General features: G+C 39.5%; 1 protein-coding gene across 1 annotated transcript; it reads right to left on the bottom strand.

The window, feature by feature from the left end:
- Window positions 1–7,834: 7,834 nt before the first annotated feature.
- On the bottom strand, window positions 7,835–18,281 carry fam131c (family with sequence similarity 131 member C). Its single transcript, XM_056268099.1, has 6 exons — window positions 17,992–18,281; window positions 15,428–15,498; window positions 15,096–15,186; window positions 13,169–13,384; window positions 12,797–12,895; window positions 7,835–8,441 (listed from the first exon to the last, which is right to left on the bottom strand). Exons 1-6 carry the CDS (start codon window positions 18,020–18,022, stop codon window positions 8,176–8,178), a joined length of 774 nt encoding a protein of 257 aa, XP_056124074.1. The 5' UTR covers window positions 18,023–18,281; the 3' UTR covers window positions 7,835–8,175.
- Window positions 18,282–19,136: the final 855 nt, after the last annotated feature.

Genomic DNA, 19,136 nt, shown 5'->3' with positions numbered 1-19,136 from the left:
CACAAAACAGAACAAGCTGACAATTATTAACACAATATAGAGGCAAGTTACTCAAAGGCAGCTGAGGTAACACTTTTTTTCACTTCACTTCTACTTATTCATGTGATTTATAAATCTGTGGCAATTGTGACCTTACCCACTTTTAAAATAAAAAAAGTTGAAGTGTGTAATTTTTTGTTACAATACTTTCTTCTCTAGCTTAATATTTCTAATATTAATGTCAAAAATAACATTAATATTAATGAACAAAAACTTACAAGTAAGCCATTTGTAGTTTGATTCAATCTGCACTGTAAACCCAGATTTTGATTCAACTCAAAGAGATTGAGTTCATATTACTTAAATGTACCTAATTTATTGACATTACTTGTTAATTCTGATTAAGCTGAACTTTTTCATGTCCTTTCTTATTGTAATTGTGTTTTTAAGTCCAATCAGTAGTTTCTACTCAAACAAACTGAGTTTGTATTACTTAAACATGTGTCATTTATTTACATTAATTATGAATTCTAAGTAAACTCTACTTTTTATTGACCTATCTTATTGTAATTATGTGTTTGAGCTCAAACAACTCAATATCATCAAGTTTTGTCTATTACTAACAAGACTGCTGCAGCCTGGCGCTTCTTCCCGTGTCATGCCGAGGCGTGTTCAACGACAAGTTCAGAGGGTCAAAAACAAAATACGAAATCGCAAATTATTTTCCAGATGGAGTCACGGGTAAGTTCGCGATTTCTTGATGTTATTGTTGTGTCCCTGATGTTAACATACAATTGATGAATCCTCATTTAAAACTGCATTAGCGTTGATTGACATTTGTTAGTGAATATTAGCTAACAATTTTAGCCATACATATAGTTTGCTGATTTCTGTATGTTGTTGTTGTGTCCATGATGTTAACATACATTTGATCAAACCTCATTTAAAATTTAGTCTCTATTTATTTTATGGACGGACATAAAAGTATTTTATTAATCAGCATGATAGTCTGCATTTATCTTGATGACAGATATTTTAAAAGTATATTCGTTTGTATGATTGCCGTTACTGTTTAGTTAAAAAAAAAAATATATATATATATATATATATATATATATTTTAAAGTATTTTATTCATTAGCATGAAAGTCTGCATTTACACTGCAGCCATGCCCCGCCTCTTAGCAACGCATTGACGTCATCCATGCAACCGCCAAAAATCTAGTTGTTATATCAGTTTTGAGTTGACCGAGTGGTATTGATGACTTTGAATTTTTTTAGACAGAGCAAGACAAATAATTCAGCTGGATTTTTGTCAACTGACGTTCTAGCAAGGAAGTTGAAGCCTTCGGTGAATGAACCGTTTTCAGACACAAAACGGTAAGTTGATTAAATTTTTAAAAACTGCACTGGTTGCAGTCCCGACTGCTAGCTGAGGTAATTAGTTAGCTTAGCTAGCAGTAAGTTATATCTCTAAAGTGATTTACACCCCTCACATTTTTAGAAATAATTTATTATATATTTTCATGGGGACAACACTATAGAAATGAAACTTTGATATAATTCAAAGTAACGTTAGTCTATCTATCAGATATAACGTTAACGTTATATCTGTATATCAAGTTTCATTTCTATAGTACTGTAACGTTAAGTTAACTTAGTTATAAAAAAAACGGGGAAAAAATAACTTAGCTAGTTATTGACAAGGAAGCTAACCAGCTCTCTGTCCCACAGTCTCTTAGCTAACGTATATGTTCACTGGTAACTTTAGCTAGCTAGTAGCGCCAGTAACGGCAATTGTATGTTCCCCCCAGACAGCACGTTAATGCAAGTAGAGCTGAGCCGGACACCTATAGCGTCACGGACCACGGACCAGCGAACTTCCCGGTAAGTTGGCGCAGATCCCAGCTGCCTTTTTAAACCGGATTCTATTGTGTGACACCGAGTACGGAGTCCGCGCGGACATAGAAATTGAGCTTTGCGCCGCCGTGACCGTCCGCTTTGGGTAAGTTACACTTTGAGTCCGCCGCGGTGTTTGGGTACGCGTACTCGGTCACACAATAGACTGCTCTACTATGGCAAGCCGTTTTAACTTTTATTCATTTCCAGGATATGAATCCTTGATATCAACAATTCAATTTTCACTAGTTAAAATTATAATTATTGATATTAGGAATAATATTTCTACTAGTAACAATGGCAATTTTTGATATCAGGAATTACATTTTCACTAGTAACAATGATAATTCTTGATATCAACATTTACATTTTCACTAGTAAAAATTATAAATCTTGATATCAACAATTGAATTGCAAATAGTAAAAACTATAATTCTTAATATCTGTAATTGTATGTTCACTAGTGAAATGTCACCATAGGCTGCCATTCAAAATCAATTGTTGATATCAATAATTTATTTCTTACTAGTTGGAATTTCAACTTCACATATCAGAAATACAATTCTTACTAGTAAAAATCTTTATTTTTGATATCAATAATTCAATTTTCACTAGTGACAATGTTCATTTCTGATATCATGAATGTGATTGTTACTAGTAAGAAAGCCATTTCATATATCTGAAATAATATTGATATCAGAAATACTTTTTCAGATATCAAAAATGAAATTTTTTACTAGTAGCAATTCAATTGTTATCAAGAATAGACATTTAGATTAGTGACAATTTAATTCTCTCCCCTGAACTAGCTACAACAGCCTTACTTTACAGTGTGTAAAGTATGATGTAAACAGTAAACAATAAGTACCCCACATCATCTCCAGACTCCATCTGGAACTTGTAAACAAAATAAATGCATCTAGTGCATTTATAGGAAATACAGCATCTCTGTGTTTGTAGCACTATGTTGTCATGTTGATGTGATCATGCCCTGTTCCTTTTTTTCAGGACATTGATGATGAGGAAGATTCGTACAATGATGTGCCAGTGGGGATCCTCTGCCATGAACAGGAAACATCACTCCACACACACAGTCCCTTCACCACACTGCATCTTCAGTGGGAAACATTATGATGGATGTTGAGAGCCTGCCCCAGGCCATGTACATTGTCTTCGGACTTACCTATGCACTGCATCTCAACTACCCAAAGTACATGGAGAACACTTTAGATTTTATTCAACAGGTACTTCTGAACTTAGGTAAGACTGATCTGAAACCTAAACTTCAAACACTCAAGAATCAGCTTGCAATGTAAGATCCAGCATCTCCTCTATGGTCTCTAGATGGGTATCTACTGTTTTAAGTTTATGTAAGTTTTATTTTTCACCCTTATTCTGTTTCACACATGCTTTTTTTTTATCCAGAGAAACATTTTTTGTTAAAGGAATCACCAACTTTTTGGGACTTTAGCTTATTCACCGTATCCCCCAGAGTTAGATGAGTCCATACATACCTTTTTCATCTCCGTGCGTGCTATAACTCCGTCTGACGCACCCACCGCTAGCCTAGCTTAGCACAAAGACTGGATGTAAATGGCTGCAGCTAGCATACTGCTCCCAATAAGTGATAAAATAACGCCAACATTTTCCTATTTATATGTTGTGATTTGTATAGTCACAGTGTGTACAAATAACAAGGTCATATGACACACAGCACCCTTATAACAGTATACATACTGGGAACTATATTCTCAGAAGGCGAAGCACTGCTACTTGGGCGGAGTGATTTGCTTGCAGCATCTGAGAAGCCCGGTGGTGAGGAGCAGAGAGTTCTCTCAGAGTGTTGCGCTAATCACTCCACCCAAGTAGCAGTGCTTTGCTTTCTGAGAATATAGTTCCCAGTATGTATACTGTTATAAGGGTGCTGTGTGTCATATGACCTTGTTATTTGTACACACTGTGACTATACAAATCACAATTTATAAATAGGAAAATGTCGGCGTTATTTTGTCACTTATTGCGAGTAGTATGCTAGCTGGAGCCATTTACTTCCAGTCTTTGTGCTAAGCTAGGCTAGCGGTGGGTGTGTCAGACAGAGTTACAGCTCGCACAGAGATGAAAAGGGTGTGTATGGACTGATCTAACTCTGGGGGATACAGTGAATAAGCTAAAATCCCAAAAAGTCGGCGTGTTCCTTTAATGATCGAGTTCACAATTGCCAAGATGGAGGAATGTGGTAGAGACGGGAGGGGAGGGGAGGGGGAGAGAGAAAGGGAGGTATAGGTGGAGGGGAGAGTATGGGCTCTCCATACAGGTATCTGCTCTCTTATTTTTTTTCACCCTCCCGTTCTCTTTCATTCTCATACACTTTTTTGTTTTTCCATGGACACATGACATTTGTTAGCCTATTTGTAAATGTTAAAGAGTTAGTTCACCCAAAAATGAAAATTATGTCATTAATGGCTCACCCTCATGTCGTTCCAAGCCCGTGAGACCTCCATTCATGTTCGGGACACAGTTTAAGATATTTTAGATTTAGTCCGAGAGCTTTCTGTCCCTCCATTGTAAATGTATGTACGGTATACTGTCCTTGTCCAGAAAGGAAATAAAGACATCATCAAAGTAGTCCATGTGACATCAGTGGGTTAGTTAGAATGTTTTTAAGCATCAAAAATACATTTTGGTCCAAAAATAACAAAAACTACGCCTTTATTCAGCATTGTATTGTCTTCCGGTTCTGTTGTGGATCCGCGTTCAGTGCCGCCGCTGACGTAAGACGCTGCTGACGTGTGTCTGGTGTGTGTGTGTGTGTGTGTGTGTGTGTGTGTGTGTATTCTGGTTCTGATGTGGATCCGCGTTCAGTGCCGCCGCTGACGTAAGACGCTGCTGACGTGTGTCTGGTGTGTGTGTGTGTGTGTGTGTGTGTGTGTATTCTGGTTCTGATGTGGATCCGCGTTCAGTGCCGCCGCTGACGTAAGACGCTGCTGACGTGTGTCTGGTGTGTGTGTGTGTGTGTGTGTGTGTATTCTGGTTCTGATGTGGATCCGCGTTCAGTGCCGCCGCTGACGTAAGACGCTGCTGACGTGTGTCTGGTGTGTGTGTGTGTGTGTGTGTGTGTGTATTCTGGTTCTGATGTGGATCCGCGTTCAGTGCCGCCGCTGACGTAAGACGCTGCTGACGTGTGTCTGGTGTGTGTGTGTGTGTGTGTGTGTGTGTGTGTGTATTCTGGTTCTGATGTGGATCCGCGTTCAGTGCCGCTGCTGACGTAAGACGCTGCTGACGTGTGTCTCGTGTGTGTGTGTGTGTGTGTGTATTCTGGTTCTGATGTGGATCCGCGTTCAGTGCCGCCGCTGACGTAAGACGCTGCTGACGTGTGTCTGGTGTGTGTGTGTGTGTGTGTGTGTGTGTATTCTGGTTCTGATGTGGATCCGCGTTCAGTGCCGCCGCTGACGTAAGACGCTGCTGACGTGTGTCTGGTGTGTGTGTGTGTGTGTGTGTGTGTGTGTGTGTATTCTGGTTCTGATGTGGATCCGCGTTCAGTGCCGCTGCTGACGTAAGACGCTGCTGACGTGTGTCTCGTGTGTGTGTGTGTGTGTGTGTATTCTGGTTCTGATGTGGATCCGCGTTCAGTGCCGCCGCTGACGTAAGACGCTGCTGACGTGTGTCTGGTGCGTCTGTGTATTCGGGTACAAATAAATATGGCTGGGCAAATCAATGCAAGTCTTCCTCTGTGTGGAAATCCTTAGACATGTTTGCGAAGATTGTTTTGTTTCCAGCGTGCGTCTCCCTCAGACTGTAGACGAAGCTCGGGCGCACCAGACACACGTCAGCAGCGTCTTACGTCAGCGGCGTCACTGAACGCGGATCCACAACAGAACCGGAACACACACACACACACGTCAGCAGCGTCTTACGTCAGCAGCGTCACTGAACGCGGATCCACAACAGAACCAGAATACACACACACACACACACCAGACACACGTCAGCAGCGTCTTACGTCAGCGGCGGCACTGAACGCGGATCCACAATAGAACCGGAAGACAATACAATGCTGAATAAAGGCGTAGTTTTTGTTATTTTTGGACCAAAATGTATTTTCGATGCTTCAAAACACTCTAACTAACCCACTGATGTCACATGGACTACTTTGATGATGTCTTTATTTCCTTTCTGGACAAGGACAGTATACCGTACATACATTTACAATGGAGGGACAGAAAGCTCTCGGACTAAATCTAAAATATCTTAAACTGTGTTCTGAAGATGAACGGAGGTCTTACGGGCTTGGGACGACATGAGGGAGAGTCATTAATGACATAATTTTCATTTTTGGGTGAACTAACCCTTTAAGCTGCCAGTGTTCAGCAGGGCTGAGTTTCATCTTGCCAGTTTGTCAACCAAATGTAAATGTTAAGTGTTCAAGTATAAATGTTAAGATGCCAGTGTTTACAAGTGCCGAGTTTTATCTTGCCAGTTTGTCAACCAAATATGAAGAGGTGCAGTACAATATTGTAATGATTGGAGATAAAGATGAAGAGACTTTTTTTCTTTTCATGCCATCACTGAGGAAACTACACACTAGAAACCTATTAGGCCATGGCTTTGTTTCTGTTGTTGCTGAAAAAAGACATGTTCAATAAAATTTGTTTTGAAACAGTGTAACGTTGCAGTTGTATGTATTTTACATGGCTCTATTGATTGAAAGATATTTTGAGTTTCAGGAATTTAAAAGTTAAGTTGGGTCAGTTAGAAAATACAATTTAGTTGAATTGGTAATGGAGTAATGCTTACTTAACAAGCTGAGTTAAATAAATGGGTGGGGAATGATTGTTTAAACTAAGTATCTTCAGTTACTGTAACTCGGTCATTAGTACATTCAACTTAAATGTTCTATTCCATTCCATTATGGACTTAAGTACATTGAACGTAATCCACTTCACTTATTCAACTAATGCTTCATTACTTAAAAATTTTAAGGCAACGAGTTACCTTGGTTTTTTTAAGTAGATTCTACTTATCCGGGTTTACAGTGTGACATCTTAATAGTATTATATAATATTAATAATAATTAAGCATTTTACTATAAGTCAATTTAATATTACACTAATATTAATGGTCACACTTTATGCTAATAAACAAATAGTTAATAGAGAGAATAGGACCCTAAAGTGTTCCCATATTAACCAAATAATTGCTACAAGTAAATCATTTATACCTCATATTCCATATTATTAATTTGTAGATCAATTTAATCTAATTTTCCATCTTAATATGAGTATCATTCATATGAATTAATATAAATAATATTGGTATTGGTTATTATTAATTATATTACATAATTAACCTAATCAAATTAATAATAATTAACCTTTTTTTTTTACTACAAGCCATTTGTAGGTTGATTTGATGCTCTGACTGTGAGTCTTTCCGACCAGCAACACTGGCTCAACCAATGGCACGAGTTTGGGGCGGGGCTATCTTTTTCTCCATCCAATAGCAGATGGTGGGAGTGTTTGGAAATGTACTTAAAAATAGTCAATATTTTGGAATTTTTATTTGATGAGGATAGCAAAATTACACACTTCAGCTTTAAGGATACATCTAGTCATTTGGTGCGTTAGACGTTTTATACTCAAAATCCCCATATAAACATTTAGCATTATGAAAAATCTTTAAAATCTCCACTTCACTGTCCCAAGTAATGATTGCGGCTTTGCTCAAAGGTCAACAAGTCACTTTCACCCTCCAGAGTCCTCACAAAAGGATCCTATTAACCCTGTAGCCCCATTGAGCCGTTCTTAGTGGAAATGCACCAGAAAAAATGTCTGTGGAGATGAAAGCGTGTTTTATTTTGTCTCTTTCTTCTTCAGTCTATAGGACTAAAAGGTCTCCGCTTCTTTTTGATGTTGAGAGGCTGCTGCAAATATCCACAAACACTCAGTTATACGTCAATGTATGATTTTAGATGCATTTATGTTTTAGATCCTTTTACCTTCCTGTAGACATAATTAGTGTGACCCCTTTAACTTACAATCCGATCTCCAACATCATTACCGCAAACGGAGGCTTTCATTTGCCAAAAGGCAATGTGATATGTGAATGAATTGACATGTCCACATGTACAACGATCCCTGCGTTCTTTGCTTGTCGAAGAGGCTCAGCTGTAGCTATTACATACTTTAACGGTAAAGCGATAACCCCAGACGTAACCTCATATGCGTCTCTCCCTCATCAACGAACACAAAGAATAGAAGAAAAACCTTTTCTCTTTTTGTTCCGCTGTGTCATCAAAATTTCAGTTATAAAAAACCTCATCCTCCGACAGGGAGATGCTGTCTGCGTGTCGCACTGGCCCTTCCGATGGCGAGATCCTCTGCTCCTGAGGAGGACGCTGAGTGTCCAGCGGAGAATGAGAATGACTGGGGGAATGAGACTGAGGAGGATGAGAAGGTGCCAGGGAACTGGTGTCATCAACATCCATGTGCATTCTGTACAGGTGCTGAGGAACACCCAGACTCCCTCCATCCAACAGGAACTGAGAGAGATAGAGGCCCTCGGGGTCTGTGAAGATATCGTCATCTTTAGGAGAGCAGAAATTAAAAAGACCTCAAGCACACACATCTTCTAGAATGAAAATTGTAGCATAAATGAATAAGCCTAATAAGCCCCAAACTCAATATAGAGCTCTGATTTGCTTGATCCATGAGTCATCATGTCCCAGACACATTCAGACATTTCTGTTTTGTAGTCATTTATTCAACTGTAAGACTCCTAAGTAAATGGCCACCAAAGCGCTTTACAATTTGCCTCACATTCACCCATTCACTCACTCATTCATACACCGACGGGCGACGGCAGCCATGCAAGGCGCCATCCAGCTCGTCGGGAGCAGCTGGGGTTAGGTGTCTTGCTCATGGACACCTCGACACTTGGTCAGGTGGAACCGAGGATTGAACCACCAACCTTCCGGTTTGTAGACAACCAACATGAACCACTGAGCCACTGCCGCCCCTTAAACTAAAGTACCAGGGCAAAATGTTTTTTTGAACCTGGCTCATCTGGCTAAACAGGTCATATAATTTGTCTTTGTTCTGGGCTTATTACACCAAGGCTGTCATGATGTTCCCCTTCATAATGAAATAGCACTATTTTTATACAAGCTGGGATAAAGTGAGATGAACCAGATGGTGAGAATAGCCCTTTCACACATACAGTCTTTACTGGTAAATTACCGTTAAGATATCATGTGTGAACAGGACCTTTTCAAAAGTTGTAACATTACCAGTAAATTACTGGTATGATGCTGTGTGTGAACAAAAATTGAGTATGAGTACAGTGTCAGAACACACTGACATAAGAAATTTGCTTTGGGCCAATCGTAAAGCTCTGTTGGAGCTGTAAGTTCTGCTGCTTTTAACTGTTTTTCTATGTAGACATGTGCTAGACGAACATCTGACCGTTGCGCCACGTCTCGCACTCAAGACCCTGCCTTCTTTTCCATTACCAGTGCTGCGGCTCTGGAGTTATTGCGTACTATAGTAACTGCAGTACTAAAGTAACTATTATGCGTCTTGTGTTTTTAAGGGTAAAACCAGGTTCTGTGTGATCATCCCCCTTATACCTGTCAACTCAGGCGTAAACATTTTTTTAAACTGTAATTAAAGCACTTCTCATCCAGGTGGATGAAGAAAACGGCTCAACGTTTAAAGGTCATTTCCCATTATTGATATCGCAGAGTTTATCCGTATTTTGATATTGATGTGTGAATCTTACCTGTAAAAAGAAGGAACACTGTTGCTTGTGTTTGTGTATTTACCGGAAAAGTAATTCTGGTCATTTTACAGTAATTTAGCGGGATTGCTGTGTGAAAGGGGCTAAAAACCTCCATAAGTACTGTTCTACTTTTAATCAAGGGCTGTGAATATGAATATAATATATACAGAGTAATTTAAAGTTCCCCTATTATGGATTTTTGAAAAAGATCTTTCATGTAGTGTGTAACATAGTTCTAAGTGAATGAAAAGATCCTGCAAAGTTTCAAATCTGAAAGTGCACCGTATATAAAGTTATTGTCTTTCAAAAGTAAGAGTCGACTCTGAGTCAATGAAATGAATTGTTTTTCAAACAAGTCATAAGCCGTTTCGTTGTGACGTCCACACACCAGGGAAAACTTGAACCCCCTCAAACCGGCAGCTGATTCCTGTGGATACTGGACAGCATCATGTCGAGAAGACGCTGTGCTCTACAATGTGAAGGTAAAGCCAGTTTTTTTCACTGCTCAAGGACGAGGATGTGAAGAATCAGTGGATAAAATTCATCATTACCATGATACCACAGCAGTATAATCCTAAACTTTTGCTGTGTTCCCTTTAGTTTACTGACAACTTCTCAAATCTCTGCGTTCAATGCAGGATTCGCAAACCGCTTGCTCTAGAAAGATGGTGTTCAAAATACTTAGTTTTGAGTTTTATATTGTGTAGGTCTCCTGCTAACTGGCTAACTCACATTATTACTGTCTTACTGAAATACTTCTGCTAATCAGTTGTTGTCAGGGTTTGGGGTTGAGGAGATGAGGCGAAGACTCAAGTGCAGGAAACGAGGGATTCTTTATTAATAAAATAAAACAAAACAGACAACAAAAACTACCCCGAGGGGGAAAACAAGACAGACTTGACTAGGCTAGGCTAGAAAACAGACAGGAGGCACATACAAGGTAGAATTACGACGACGAACCAGCACGGGACTGAAAACACAAGGAGAATAAATAGGAAGAGCAAACAAAGCAGATAACGAGGGAGGACAGGTGGAGATGGTCCTCACTGTAGAACATGAAATCCACGGGGAGGAGTCGGATCCAGATCCAACTCCTCCCACCTAACATATACCTAAACCTACCCATCTCCGCCCCCTGATCCCAAAACCCACCCCTAATCCTACCCATCTCCACCCCTTGGATCTTGATCCGACTCCTCGTGGATCTCATGTACTGCATTGAGGTGCTAATGGACAGGTGGGGCAAATTAATCAATAATCAGGTAACAAGATGGGAGGGGCTAGACAATCGACAGCACATGGCACAAGGAAATTTACATGACAAGCCATGTGCTCACACCAAACAGGACAAAAACACAAGCACATGGCCAGTAAAACAAATCACAAGCCATGTGCTAACCCACAACAAGACAACACGCAGCCAATGAGTACACTCATAAGCCAAGTGTTCACACAAAACATGACAACATGAAAGCATGCAGCCAGTGATAAACACAAGCTGCATGCAACACAGCACAAGACAAAACATGACATGAACGGTTATTGATACAGTTTCCACATGTTCACTGCAATAAATGAGAAAAATACGGTTTGTTGATGGACATGCACTTGTTAATGCTAATGGTGAGGAATTACAGTTGCAACATCTCATAATGTACCTCAAACTGAGCAGTGTATCACTGAGAAACATCCTGCTCGAGTCGTTCTTGCGATGGAGGTTCGGATTGAATAACTACTTCAAGAGACTCTTCCAGTGTTTAATCATCGGACTCGCGCTAAGATTGATATGGTAAAATCGATGTCATTGTTCGTTACTGTGTTTAGTTTACGGTGTAGGAAGCCTCAGGACACGCAGAGCTCACGTTGTTATGGCAATGGGCGTTTTTGTTTTCGACACACACGCTGTACGCGGTAGACCAATCACAGCAGGCCGAGCTGTCTGGCCAATCAGAGCAGAGTAGCTCGCGGAAAAGAGGGATTTAGAGAGACTGATTCATCTGACGAGTCGTTTGAGAATCATTGAAAAATTTGGTGATGTGCAAATGTATATTATGAGAAAATTAAACAGTTTTTTTTACCTTTGAGGCATGTAAACCTGATGTAGGAGACTCCACAACAACATTAGGAAACTTTAAAATAGCATAATAGGGGCACTTTAAATGATACTTCTTCAAAAACAGTTTATTTACATTCAGGCTGGTTTAGCTGATCTTGGTCTTGCTAGTGGACCAGAATAGCCAGTATATTTTCACATGGACCAGCTAACATGGCTAACATACTGGTGACCAGTGAAGCTGATCATTTCAGCATGGTTACATGTAGGGTCTAAAATTAACTTTTTAACACCTCTACCAGAAATTTCTTTCCAAACATGAAACTGTATTTTGCATTATTTTTGTATTCAAATAATATGCTTTATTTCCTATAATAATGAAATTATCTAGCCGCAGTTCATAGTGTGTCTCTCACAGCATCATATATAAAGAGTCTAAATCTCTCTCAGGGTTCCAACACCTTGGTTAACTTTGAATTCAAGGACCTTTCAAGGACTTTCGAGGTCCAATACCCTCAAATTCAGGACTTAATGTGGGGACACATGTGTTGTGTTCAACAACAAACGTCGAGGTTCCATCGTAGTAGTTTCGTACGACCGTGAACGTCATCGCAAAGTACAACACAAAGCAACTCACGCGCGAAACACTTAACGCGTAAATACGTGTAACTAACGTAAATCAAGCTAGCTAGTGTGCATAGGCCACGAAGTGTTGGCGAAACACACTTTCATCCGAACGGAGGCAATAATATGGATTTTTCCAGAAAACTTCTTACACAAAATAAATTCAAGCACATTCAAGGACCTGTATCTATGTGTGTTTACTTTCCAAAACTTTCCAGGGCCTTGATTTTTTTTTCCAGCTTCATGTCACTAACATTGGCATGATTCGATGATTCGATTCAGATCATTGTTACAATCTGATGTAAGCCATGTATTATATTGTAGTTCCTATAAAATCACAAGCTCACTGGCAAATTGTATTTACTCACAATAGCTAGTTTGTGTGCTGTGTTAATTTTGGACCCTGGTCACATCTATTTGGGTATTGCAGCTTTGAGTTTGGGGATATCGACAGTGCTATCATTACCTTGTAATGGGATTGTGCTGGCTGTGGTTTGATTTTCAATGTCCTGTGTGGACCAGGCATTCATCGCTGCCTCAGCCAGAGCAAACTGCTCCGCCACACCTGAGTCAGGCAAAAAGAGATAAAAGGTCACAGATACAAAGAGTACCAGAAAAAAAGAAGAAACTACCTACTCTACTTTTCTCACTCGTGTCCTATCAAGAAGCATTTAACCTTTAAATAAATATTATATTATTATGAATTTGTGAGGAGCATTATATAACAAACGAGGTATTACCGTATATACTTTTATGCAGGGCTGAAGTTTTATACTTAGGGTTAGAGGTATGTTCGAAACTTGGTAGCTACATGTTAAATATATAAATGCTGTTTCACCCGCAGCAAAGCGTGCTTCTTTGAGTTCATCAGTGAGGTGGGAGTAGAGCTGCTCGTCCTCCTGCAGTGCGGTTCCCACACCTCCCCATCCTCCACACCAGCCCCCTCTAGACGCCGCCTCCCCTCCCCAGCTCTTCCACTCAATCAGGTGGGCGACTCGGCCCTGGGCCATCGCTGTGGGCTTAGTGATGTGGTCTTTAAAAGTGGCAAGTAGTCCTAAAGAGATTGGAGGGATTAGCATGGGTGCAAATCAATATTAAAAGAAATGAAAAGAGGGAACGATATGAAGAGGTTCTGCTAAAGAGGGGGAAAAGGTGAGAACGGATAAATCAAGCTTATTCTCTCCAAGTCATCAAAAACTGAACAGCTTTTTAGGATTAGTGTCTAAAAGCAGAGACTAGAGGACACTTTAAATGCATTACACTTTGGTGCCCCATGGCTTTAAAAAAAGAAAAGAAAAAAGAGGCACAAATTCCATATTTTCTGTTTGGATATTAAGATTATCTAACATAAAACTAGCCTAGCATAAAAAAGGCTTGTTTTAAACAGTATCATTCCCCTTAAATTGGTGATTTTGGCCTTTAGCACCTCAGAGGTCTTGATATTCACAATTGTGTCCAACAATTAAATCATAAAACAATGTCATAAATTTGACACGATCTGCTGAATTGGTTTTCAATTTGTTGAAGTAATAAAAAATGTTTAAAAAAAAAAGCTTATTAAGCTTTACCCAAGTTATTGGAAGAAAAAAGGTTTTATATATTCAAACAATATTACTTTGTTTTATTAATTTATTAACTACAAATCAACATTTGGTCCCAAACTAAATCACCACTTACTGGGTGATATAGGGTAAATTTTGATGTGAGGTACATTTTCAGTTCTGTTACCCATTATGGCAAAGTGTGTGTGTGGGGGTGTTAATTTTTTAATTTTTTTATTAAATTATAAATATGTTTTAAATAGTGCTACCAAATCTGTTAATCGCAATTAATCACATCTAATATAAAAGTTTGGAAATATATTTACACATACACACAAACACACACATAATATATATTTACAAACTTTTGTTACAAACTGTTAGATGTGATTAATCGCGATAAATCGATTTGACAGCTCTAGTTTTAAACTATATTAAGACATGCCCCAACTTTTGGTGAAAGAGCTAAAAAATGCAAATATCATATAAAATTAAAAGGAAATATAGTAGCTCACATTACAATTTTTATGACATCCTGATGTTAATTAACATTTTCTGAAGGTTAAGCACCTCCTTTCAGGCTGTATTTTTTGTACCAAATGTACTAGTGGAAAGAAACATTTCTACACTGGAAAACTGAGTGCATAATTATCATGCAAGTCCTTAAAAACTTATTACTGAATATAGTAATGATTTGCAAAACCCATGACATGTATTTTATAAATTAATTTTTCTAATAGCATTTTTACACAAGCAGTTCATTTCTAGCTCTATTTTTTTATTTATTTATTTATTTTTTTGGTTGAGCTGAGATTTGTGGTTCTTTTTTGCTCATTATACATATTCATCGGCTGGTGACTGCATTTATAATTAGACTGAAATGATCAAAAATGTTCTTTGGAAAAGCTTAAAAACCCATAACACATTATTAGTCTCTGTAATTAACTTCCTGAAGAGAGTGGGCCTGGAGAAGTCAAGCAAAAACACAGTCAGAAAAAAAAACAGGTGGCAAAAGAGGCACTAGAGAAGGAGAGAGAGGGAGGGAGAGAGAGAGAGAGACTGTTCATAAATGAGAGATATGCAGGCAGAGGGAAATTACATTAGCAAGCTTCTGTAAAGGTCGACTGCTCTTCTGATTCAGATGAATGATTCTGAACGATAGCAAAACCCTAGCAAAACAACACACAGTGTGACGGTGTCTAATAAGTGCTCTTTGCTCCTCACCCAGCAGGGAAGATGTAGCCAATTCTCCGATGTCATACCCGCTGCTGCTCCTTTTATCTGACATGCTGCCATTGTAGGGCTGATGGTTACCCTGAATAACATGACAAGACGGGAAGCACATATGACAGCCTACCATACCAAATACAACCTTTCAGAATATCACATTTGCAAGCAACAGAGAGAATCACATAGGTGCTAATTACACCTAACAAGTCACTTTTATCAGATCTTACACATTCAGAGTGTGAAAGAACTCCCATGTATCATTGAAATCGATCCATTTATACATATACGACAGGATGAAAATTCTTGATTTTTGTGAGAAAACACACCTTGAAGATGGGCTGTCCTTCAGCGTATGAGTGAAGCTCTTCCATGGGGTGTTGCTGGCCACTTTGCAGCTCTAGAGGGACAAAATATAATGCTATTAATTGTAAATAACTGTTTATTTAATTTATCTTTCCAACAGTGTGCGTGCATGTGGCAGTGTGCATTGAGTTTTATCTGGAGTGGATGGACGGGACACTCTCCTGTTGCACTCATGTTTCCATGGGAACAAGAGATTGTCTTGACAACACCTCCCTGGGGATCCCCAATGTTCAAGAGCACGTTTTTCGTCACTGGCCACATCTCATTGAGGTTAGACCTCAAAGAGGACAGCTAATCTCAGACCTGTGGAGCTTCAGGCACCCGCCAGCATATTATTTACCAACAGGTATCAACTGACAATGTGTGACCTTTACAATGTCACACATCATGCGTGTCTCCCCCTCTAAAACCCACCTCCCATTCATCACGGTGAAACTCCATCCATATCACATATGCATTATACATGTAGTTTTGACCCTGGCATTTCGCAAGCCATAGCTACGGTGCTCTGGACCTTCTAACCCTCACAGGCTCAGACAAACAAACTCTACCCTTTGCTCCCTGGGCTTTACAAATTATCCACTTCATTGGTGTCATTTCCTTGGAGGACACCTTGAGGATAAAATGTCACCTCTTACCTTAGACTCCATTTGTAAATACTGAGACATAACACCTGTGTATTCAGATTGAACTGTCTCGCAGCCTGCCTTACCATAATACACTGGTCTTATTCAGATGAGATGATATGATACAAATAAGAACAGAATATTTTCCCTCTGGTGCTCAGAGGAAACTTCTCAGAATCGGTTGTTATCTAAAGGTGGCATGCAAATTTTGCAACAAATAACTCAAATAAATCCCGTAGAAAGACGGCCATTATGTAAGCGATAATGTAGCCTAAACAGCTACTCACTAGATAGCATCTTGCAGTTGATGGAGATTTGTGGGATGCACATCCAGGGCACGAAGCTCCCGTTCCACCACATCCCAAAGATGCTCTATTGGGTTGAGATCTGGTGACTGTGGGGGCCATTTTAGTACAGTGAACTCATTGTCATGTTCAAGAAACCAATTTGAAATGATTCGAGCTTTGTGACATGGTGCATTATCCTGCTGGAAGTAGCCATCAGAGGATGGGTACATGGTGGCCATAAAGGGATGGACATGGTCAGAAACAATGCTCAGGTAGGCCGTGGCATTTAAACGATGCCCAATTGGCACTAAGGGGCCTAAAGTGTGCCAAGAAAACATCCCCCACACTATTACACCACAACCACCAGCCTGCACAGTGGTAACAAGGCATGATGGATCCATGTTCTCATTCTGTTTACGCCAAATTCTGACTCTACCATCTGAATGTCTCAACAGAAATCGAGACTCATCAGACCAGGCAACAGTTTTCCAGTCTTCAACTGTCCAATTTTGGTGAGCTCTTGCCAATTGTAGCCTCTTTTTCTTACTTGTAGTGGAGATGAGTGGTACCCGGTGGGGTCTTCTGCTGTTGTAGCCCATCCGCCTCAAGGTTGTGCGTGTTGTGGCTTCACAAATGCTTTGCTGCATACCTCGGTTGTAACGAGTGGTTATTTCAGTCAAAGTTGCTCTTCTATCAGCTTGAATCAGTCGGCCTATTCTCCTCTGACCTCTAGCATCAACAAGGCATTTTCGCCCACAGGACTGCCGCATACTGGATGTTTTTCCCTTTTCACACCATTCTTTGTAAACCCTAGAAATGGTTGTGCGTGAAAATCCCAGTAACTGAGCAGATTGTGAAATACTCAGACCGGCCCGTCTGGCACCAACAACCATGCCACGCTCAAAATTGCTTAAATCACCTTTCTTTCCCATTCTGACATTCAGTTTGGAGTTCAGGAGATTGTCTTGACCAGGACCACACCCCTAAATGCATTGAAGCAACTGCCATGTGATTGGTTGATTAGATAATTGCATTAATGAGAAATTGAACAGGTGTTCCTAATAATCCTTTAGGTGAGTGTATATATACACCTAGCCTACACTTTAAATTGAATTAAACTGAACTAAAAAATCATGTTTTAAATGTATGTCGTTTTGGAGACCCTAGTTGATGGAGACCCGATTTCGAGGGAGGAGCAGACTGATACGGACGCAGAATATAGGACCGCTGGGTGTAGCGATTGACCAATCAGATTCAAGAATTCCAAAGAGCCGCGTAGTATTTAATTATAGTGTACAGTACGTAAGCATCAGCATTGTAGCAGCAACATGTTTTCTGCTGAGCAAACTGCATCAGTATCATAAAGCATAAAACCTGCACACAATAAAACAATTTACAACTTATTTTAGTCGCTCACAACTATGTGCTCAGTTTGGATTATTTTTGAATGTTGTGATTTTTCCCCCCACGTTCATGCATTATGTAAAATGCTCTCTATGCTGGAGATAAGCAGAGAGGTGGATAAACAGATAACCGGACTGACCAACAGGTAGGCTAATGGACACAGGACAAACAGAGACAGACATACTCAGATACAATCAGGAAGAGACTGACCTTGGTGACCTTTGCAGAAGCAGGAGCCCATGTTCAACAGCTTTGCAGTTATCTGTTCACCATGCTGACAGAGAGCGGGGACACGGGGAAAAATTAGCGACAGTGAGAGAGAGAGATAACTGCGTGTTTGGAAGAAAGGGGAGTAGAACAGGCAGAGAGAGCCAACTGGAGGATAGAGGTGGAGAAATGAGGGAACTAGGAAAAAGACTGGAGGAAAAAAAGGGATTCGGTGTCCATCCAAGCACTGTTTCTTAAGTGTGGATGGAAGTGAGGAGAGGGAAAGAGAGAGAAGTGGGGAGAAACAGCACACTGACTGTGTGCACTCAGTCCCTCCCTTCCTCCCCTCTCTTCTCCTCCCCCTTCTGCTCTCATTTTCTCTCTCAGACCCAACTTTCACACCATCTGCATACTGAAATTATTACCTTTCATTGAGGTTACATTAGGGATGCACTGGTATTAAAATCTGACAGACAGCGATAATAAGCCCATAATTATTTTCATGTTATGAATAATGGCTCATATTAAAATTCAACACAATTTAGCCAACGTAAACTGAAAAAAAAATATAACAAAAACTAAGATAATTAATTTTAAATGCTACAGGTGAATTTAGGCATCACAACATTATATGTACATGTACAGTATGAAAAATTAATATGAAATAAAAATAGGGGACATTAGCATGCACAATTAAATATCTAAACGGAAACAATAAATAAAAAATTCAGAATATCAGACAATAACCGATTTGGTACTGATTGCGCATCACTAGGTTACATAAATTGGAACTGGAATGAGAAAGAGAAATGAGAAGTGGGAAAAAATTAAATGAGAAGGAGAAAAAGATTTATATACACATATAACAGACCTAATGGAATATAAAGGTGGGTTTATGATTATTATCTTTTCAGGTAAGATTCTGCAAGACAGCTGACATTTCCAGAGCTGCAGAAAAGAATAGAAGTTTCTGTAGCTACTTATTGATTTCTGCTGCCCTCCAGTGTCACAAAGGTAAAGTTGCATGCAGACATCCTGAAAGCTAAAAATATAAAATATAACCATTTTTAATTAGCTTTAGTCTATATCTAATTTACAGCAATGTATTAAAATGATTTCTTATGTAATGTGATTTTCACTATACATCT

Source organism: Rhinichthys klamathensis, unplaced genomic scaffold (assembly GCF_029890125.1).
Source record: "Rhinichthys klamathensis goyatoka isolate OS25496 unplaced genomic scaffold, OSU_Roscu_1.1 h1tg000269l_1, whole genome shotgun sequence".
Classification (NCBI taxonomy): Eukaryota; Metazoa; Chordata; class Actinopteri; order Cypriniformes; family Leuciscidae; genus Rhinichthys; species Rhinichthys klamathensis.
Note: the sequence above shows the minus strand (reverse complement) of the source record. Positions and strands in the feature narration are given on the sequence as shown.